Below are 7,325 nucleotides of genomic sequence, written 5' to 3' on the forward strand. Positions count from 1 at the left end.
AGCCCCGGCGAAGCAGGGTTTGTTATTCTATTTATATGGATTATTACGGAGGAACGGCGGGCGTTGAGTCACCCGAACCTCTGCTTCCAAAGATCATTGCTAAGCACTTTGGGAGGCGAGCAGGCTGCAGGCGCAGAAACTGGACTACGCACTTAGGAGCCGCTGCTTTTCCAATGCTAAAAACTCCGACAAAGTCCCGGGTGCCGCCAGGAGACCGGGGACAAGAAGTGTCGCGGTGGGGGTAGGCCCCGCTCTAAGCGCACACGCCCGCGCGCACATTCACACTCACACACGCGTGCGCGCGCAAGGATTCGCGCGGACACTGTCCCCAAAATCTGACATTCCGAGCGCACGGCCACTTACACCTTTGCACGTCCCGGGTCCCCCGCCTTCCCGCGGCGCTGCCCCCTCCCCTCCCCCTCCCACCATCCGCCGGGGGCTGCGGTTCCCTCCCCTCTCCTCCCCTCTGGTCTCGTCACCCAGCCCAGCGCCACAAGCCTCCTCCCTCCTCCAAAATTGCGTCCAATGAGCTGCTTGCCAGCCAGGGCTGCCGGGCTGTGATTGGCTGGACGTCTCTAAGGTGAGCTGGAGTATTTATTAAGGAGACCCGGAGCTGAGAGTCCGCGAGCCGAGAGCGGAGCTCGGAACTGACTGGGAACTTCGGTGGCGCTGCTACTAGGCCAGTTTCACCCCGGGAACTTTGTGCAAGAGGAGAAGAGAAGGGTGCAAGTGCCCCACTTTTGCTCTTCCTTCTCTCCTTCCTCGTCCTCCTCTCCAATTCGCCTTTCCCACCCGGAGCGGATCAGCCACCCGAGCCTCCAGCGGCCAGGTGACGCGCCAGCCTCCCCGGGAGCCGCTCGCTCCGCGTCCGCGTCGGGGCAGCCGAGGGGAGAGGGACCTGCACCCGAGTCCCCAGCCGCCGCGGCCTCTCGCCTTTCCCGGCCTCCCGCCCCCTGCCCCGGGCCCGCGTATGAATCTCCTGGACCCCTTCATGAAGATGACCGACGAGCAGGAGAAGGGCCTGTCCGGCGCCCCCAGCCCCACCATGTCCGAGGACTCGGCCGGCTCGCCCTGCCCGTCGGGCTCCGGCTCGGACACGGAGAACACGCGGCCCCAGGAGAACACGTTCCCCAAGGGCGAACCCGACCTGAAGAAGGAGAGCGAGGAGGACAAGTTCCCCGTGTGCATCCGCGAGGCGGTCAGCCAGGTGCTCAAGGGCTACGACTGGACTCTCGTGCCCATGCCGGTGCGCGTCAACGGCTCCAGCAAGAACAAGCCGCACGTCAAGCGGCCCATGAACGCCTTCATGGTGTGGGCGCAGGCGGCGCGCAGGAAGCTGGCGGACCAGTACCCGCACCTGCACAACGCCGAACTCAGCAAGACTCTGGGCAAGCTCTGGAGGTAGGGCGGCCTGGAGGGGCTCCGCTGTCCCCGCCCCCCAAGGGCTGGAGGTGCTGCGCGGCTAGAGTGGGGCGCGGGCGGGGGAGGGGCGAAGTGTGGCTTGGGCTCGGAGTTTGACACCGCTTGTGGGTTGGAGACCGGGAGGGGAGGGGGCGGCCGAGGTGGAGCAGGCTTGAGGGAGCCAGGGGCGGGGGAGGGCGGCCAGCTCGGTTACCTTCAGGTTTATAGGGGTGGGGGTACCCTCCATCTTCTGATGTGTGGTTCTTCTTCAAGGGATGTGGGGGTGCCGGAGGAGACCTCAGGCAGGAAAAGAGGGAGGCGCCGGGCATCTGTAGGGGGCGGGGGAGTTTCTGCCAGTTTAAGGGGGTTTTCGGTAAGATTTTAAAGGATGGGGGAGGGACAACTCCAGTAGCAGAGGCGTTTAGAGCAGCAGCGGCGGGGAGCTATTTTCATCTGCGAGGTTTCCAAAATAGAAGGGGAGGGGACGGGCGGGGAGTGGCCACTCAGGTCGGAATTCCCGAACTGAGAGTTTTCTTTGGGTTTACTTTCTTTCCTCTTTTCTAAGTAAAGCTCGGCGCCGCTGGCTCGGGGGTCTGGTGTGTGCAGAGCGAGATGCAGAGACCCCGACAGCCGGGCAATCTCGCTGACCAATCCCCCCACCCCACCCCCGTCTTCTGCGTCTCCTTCCCACCCCCAGACTTCTAAACGAGAGCGAGAAGCGGCCCTTCGTGGAGGAGGCCGAGCGGCTGCGCGTGCAGCACAAGAAAGACCACCCGGATTACAAGTACCAGCCGCGGCGGAGGAAGTCGGTGAAGAACGGGCAGGCGGAGGCCGAGGAGGCCGCGGAGCAGACGCACATCTCGCCCAACGCCATCTTCAAGGCGCTGCAGGCCGACTCCCCGCACTCCTCCTCGGGCATGAGTGAGGTGCACTCGCCTGGCGAGCACTCGGGTAAGTCCCTCACGGGCCCGGGGAAGGGGCACGGGGGCAGCGCCCAGAACCTGCGCCTAGGACTCTGCGCTCCCTGGGGAGGGCAGCTCTACCTTCGGCGCCTACTCCTGCTCAGCTCCCAGCCCAGGGGCCCAGCAGACACCCAAACACGCGCCTGCACACACACACACACACACACACACACACGCACACACACACACACACACACACACACACACACACGAGTGCGCTCATGCACACCAGCTCAACCCCAGCGTCCTAAGAGACCTTTTTATTTGATTGCCAGGCAAAATGCCTTCAGAGTTTTAAGGCCCCCTACACACACACACACACACACACACACACACACACACACTATTCTCCTCCTCCCCAAAAGCACACAGGGCACTTTGCTCCGTGTAGTCCTTAGGTCTTCCGGACCCCGGGGCCCTCAGACACCCCCCCCCCCCAGGAGGCTCTCGGTGTATCCTGGCGAGTTAATCATTCCCGGACTTATTACACCTGGGCCACAGGGAGGTCCCTAAGAGCAGAACCTTGTTGATTTTCCCGTGCTTATGTTTTATTACCCGCAGGACAATCCCAGGGCCCGCCGACCCCACCCACCACTCCTAAAACCGACGTGCAGCCTGGCAAAGGAGACCTGAAGCGAGAGGGGCGCCCCCTGCCCGAGGGCGGCAGACAGCCCCCCATCGACTTCCGTGACGTGGACATCGGCGAGCTGAGCAGCGACGTTATCTCCAACATCGAGACCTTCGACGTGAACGAGTTCGACCAGTACCTGCCGCCCAACGGTCACCCAGGGGTGCCGGCCACACACGGCCAGGTCAGCTACACGGGCAGCTATGGCATCAGCAGCACCGCGGCGACCCCGACTGCGGCGGGCGCAGGCCACGTGTGGGTGTCCAAGCAGCAGGCGCCGCCCCCGCCCCCGCAGCAGCCCCCACCGGCCCCGCCGGCCCCCGCGCAGCAGCAGCCCGCGCCCCCGCAGGCCCAGGCGGCGCCCCCGCAGGCCCCGCAGGCGCACACGCTGACCACGCTGAGCAGCGAGCCCGCGCAGTCGCAGCGGACGCACATCAAGACGGAGCAGCTGAGCCCCAGCCACTACAGCGAGCAGCAGCAGCACTCGCCGCAGCAGATCGCCTACAGCCCCTTCAGCCTCCCGCACTACAGCCCGTCCTACCCGCCCATCACGCGCTCGCAGTACGACTACGCCGCCGCCGAGCACCAGGGCACCGGCTCCTTCTACACCCACGCGGCGGGCCAGGGCTCTGGCCTCTACTCCACCTTCACCTACATGAACCCGGCCCAGCGCCCCATGTACACCCCCATCGCCGACACCTCGGGGGTCCCGTCCATCCCGCAGACCCACAGCCCGCAGCAGTGGGAGCAGCCGGTCTACACGCAGCTCACCAGACCCTGAGCAGACCTGGGCGCCCAGTCGCGCACGGCTCGGGAGAGGGGGCCGAGATGCTCAGAAAAGCAGCCGCAGAAAGATCCAGCATTTCTTTGGACATTTTGTTTGTTTGTTTTCTCCTGTTTCTTAAAGACAGGAAAAGTAAAGGCGACTGGAAGGTACTGAGGTTCCAAGACAGATACCTTGTCTAGCCAGACACAGGAGCAGAGCAGCGTGGCGCGTGTGAGTCGGCGGCCAGCACATGCCTGGCAAGAGGTGGGCCCGCAGCGCCCAGGACAGCCCGGACAGACTTCTTCTGTAGAGAATGGGCAGCTGCAGCCACTTTGCTTAACCTCCCTTCCTGTCTGGACTTTGTAATTATTTTTTAGCAGTAATTAAAGAAAAAAAAGTCCTCTGTGAGGAATATTCTCTATTTTAAATATTTTTAGTATGTACTGTGTATGATTCATTACCATTTGAGGGGATTTATACATATTTTTAGATTAAAAAAAACTAAATGCTCTTATTTTTTTCCAACAGCTAAACTACTCTTAGTTGAACAGTGTGCCCTAGCTTTTCTTGCAAACTTGCAGAGTATTTTTGTACAGATTTGCTTTCTCCTACAAAAAAAAAAAAAAAAAGAAAAAGAAAAAAAGTATGCAATTATATTAACATTGAAAGAAAATTGTTTATGATTTGTTTTGGGGGTGAGCCTCAGGCTTGCCTAGATTCAAGGAGGAGCTGCCTTAATGTGAGAAGAGCTAAAGCCTTATTTTGCAACTATGGGAGTGAACGAATAGTCTAGAGACACGTTTGGTAAGCTTTATCATATATGTATAGATATATATTTTAAACAAGAGAAAAAACACCTTGAGCCTTAAAAACACGCTGCTGGGAAAATACTTGCGCTCTTTGGCGTGTGAGTCCTTCCTCCTGCCTTTGCTTGTTCGCTGCAGTCTTAAGAAAGAAGCAAAAAGCAAGCAAAGGAGACTGGAATCTGCTTGGGGAGTGTTTCCGCAGCCAGCAAGTAAGTGCCCTGGAGCCCTGCCCCCTGGTTGCCTCCGGGCCCATGTGGTCCGCAGACGCTGGAGTCTGCGCTCTCGCTGTCACCTGTGCCTCACTGACCACCAGCAGTTGACCTTCAAGACGTTCCACGTGGTACAAAAAAAAAATATTTATTTTGTAAGGAGAGGTTTTCATTGAAAAAAAAATTTTCCTTTTTTTTTTTAATTTGCCTTCTTTAAAATAGGTTGTTGGAGCCTTCCTCAAAGGGCATGGTCGTCATCTTTTGTTAAATTATGTTCTTAACTGTAACCAGTTTTTTTTATTTATCTCTTTAATCTTTTTTATTATTAAAAGCAAGTTTCTTCGGATCCTTCGTCCTAGATTTGTACAAATTCTTTTTTGTCCGTCTTTTTTTTTTTCTTTTTTTTTTTGTTGTTGTTGTTGAAAACAAACTGGAAGCTTGTTTCTCTTGTTCTCTTTTTTGTACAAATGAGAGATTTGCAAATGTAGTATATCACTGAATCATTTGCAGTGTTTTCTGCCACAGACTCTTGGGCCTAAATTTCTGTGTGTGTGTGTGTGTGTGTGTGTGTGTGTGTGTGTGTGTGTGTTGTGACACAAGACAATGCAAGTAGGTGTCATAGATACTCCTCTGCATGTTCTTCTCAGAGGGTAAGGGCACACCAGGAGGGGAGCAGGCCCACTGACAGACCTTAATCCTTAATTACTGCTGTGGCTGGAGAGTTTAAGGATTGCTTTTTTAAAAAGACAGCAGACTTTTTTTTTTATTTAAAAGAAAAGATATATTAACAGTTTTAGAAGTTGGTAGAATAAAATCTTAAAGCACTCTTATAATATGGCATCTTTCAATTTCTGTATAAAAGCAGATCTTTTAAAAAAGTATTTCTGTAACTTAAGAAACCTGGCATTTAAAATCATATTTTCTTTTTAGGTAAGGTTTGGTTTGTGTTTGTGTTTTGTTTCTTTCACTTGTTTCCCCTCCAAACTTTGTGCTTTCTGTGAACTTAACTTTCTTTTCTTTTCTTTTCTTTTTTGTATATTATTGTTTACAATAAATATACATTGCATTAAAAAGGAAATGACCCTACGATTTATTTATGCAGTTCTATGGTGAGAAAGATTTGGGTACTTGGGGCACAAAAGAGGTGGTTTAAATGCTGTCTTCTGCGATGTTTTTATACGCATGTGCTCCTTAGGCCGGTCTTGAAACAGACCTTGAGGAAAAGAATGTGAATCCCCCAAAACTCTTAACACAACCATCGTGAAAAGTGCCACCGCAGTGGGTCAGCAGTCGGTCACGTGGAGAATGACATGCCCATAGGCGTCCACACTGGTGGCATGCTTCTGGTTTTAGCCGCCTCTTGCTTCAAGGCAAAAGCCGCCCCCTCCTAGAGGTCAGAGGGAAGAGGGAATACTGGGCCTGAGACCCGCAGCTTGTGAGGACACAGAGTGCCAAAGCAGGTGCCTCTTTTTCCTGAATGTCATATGGCAAACGTCGTGTTACTGTGAACACACCGCAAGGAAATGGGGTACCAGCTCCCAAGGCAAAGGGACCCAAAATGTGAGAGGCTCTACCTGGGGCCAGAGGAAAGTCAGGTCTCTGCCTAATTTCTCCACAAAGACAATGGAAGCAGGTTACCTTAGGCTTCTGTTGCCTCCAGTTTAACTCATTCTGAGCAAAGGCAAAAGCATCCCAGAACAAATGGCACCTAATCCTGTTTTCCTTGGCCCCGCTTCCATGGGGAGTTTCCAGGTTTGGTGAAATGTTCAGGTCATTTTTCATTCAACAGATGAAATCATTCCTTTCCTCCCACCTCCTCTAGCCTCTGCCGCAGGTGGATGGGGAAGTGTCCCTGAGAAGGTAAGCCACCTCTGCCTTCCACCTCAGCCGGGTGTATCGGCGGGGTCCTGGGTCCTGCCGGTGCCCCTGCCATTGCCTCACATCGTCTGCCTCTGCTTATTGGATTCCTGGCACGCATCCCACATGGGGATCCTGGCAACCAGGAAAATGCTCGTTACCAAATCGAGGCCACATTAGTAATCGGCCTCCTTTGCAAATTCCTGCAACAAACATTGATTGAGGGCCTGTGATCTGCAGGAGCCTGTACAAATCCCTACCCCTGCAGACAGCAGATTCTGTTCCTTGTTTGCCCCATGGCCAACCAGTCCCTCAGACCCACAGTTTATCCGCCATTCTTCTAAAATCTCTCCCCATCTTTCTCTCCGTTTCACTCTTGCCAACAGGCACAGAGTCCTTTCTAAGTCTTTGTGGCATTCCCTGATGCTTGTCCATCTTATTCGTCCTGATCTCCTGGCCTTATTAAAATCAGTATTCACTGTCTCAGCGGTGAACACTCCCTTCCACATAAAAGCTATCTTGCTTCCTAGACTGTTCTCTTTCCCTAGGTAGGAGACCCCGAGCAGGACTTCTGAGAGTCAGAATGTTCCACTCGGACATCGGTTTGTCAGGTGGCTAAAGCAGGTTGTTTTTCCCCCGTGCCTCAGTTTCCCCATTTGCTGAGAATGTTCACCATCCCTCCTGCTTGTAGCACAG

The 7,325-nt window shown here is 54.6% G+C and overlaps 1 protein-coding gene across 1 annotated transcript; it reads left to right on the plus strand.

Annotated features, from left to right (window-relative positions):
• Positions 1-635: 635 nt before the first annotated feature.
• On the plus strand, positions 636-5,767 carry Sox9 (SRY-box 9). Its single transcript, XM_004630058.3, has 3 exons — positions 636-1,401; positions 2,099-2,352; positions 2,925-5,767. The coding sequence occupies exons 1-3, from the start codon at positions 971-973 to the stop codon at positions 3,770-3,772; spliced, it is 1,533 nt and encodes a 510-aa protein (XP_004630115.1). The 5' UTR covers positions 636-970; the 3' UTR covers positions 3,773-5,767.
• The last annotated feature ends 1,558 nt before the right edge of the window (positions 5,768-7,325 follow it).

The sequence above is a fragment of the Octodon degus genome, unplaced genomic scaffold (assembly GCF_000260255.1).
Source record: "Octodon degus isolate 3935 unplaced genomic scaffold, OctDeg1.0 scaffold00033, whole genome shotgun sequence".
NCBI classification, from domain to species: domain Eukaryota; kingdom Metazoa; phylum Chordata; class Mammalia; order Rodentia; family Octodontidae; genus Octodon; species Octodon degus.

Excerpts from the sequence above, each read along its gene's own strand:
- Sox9 (XM_004630058.3), top strand. The coding sequence starts at position 971 with ATGAATCTCCTGGACCCCTTCATGAAGATGACCGACGAGCAGGAGAAG. Across the intron at positions 1,402-2,098 it reads ACTCTGGGCAAGCTCTGGAG|ACTTCTAAACGAGAGCGAGA; the intron begins GTAGGGCGGCCT and ends TCCCACCCCCAG. Across the intron at positions 2,353-2,924 it reads CTCGCCTGGCGAGCACTCGG|GACAATCCCAGGGCCCGCCG; the intron begins GTAAGTCCCTCA and ends TATTACCCGCAG.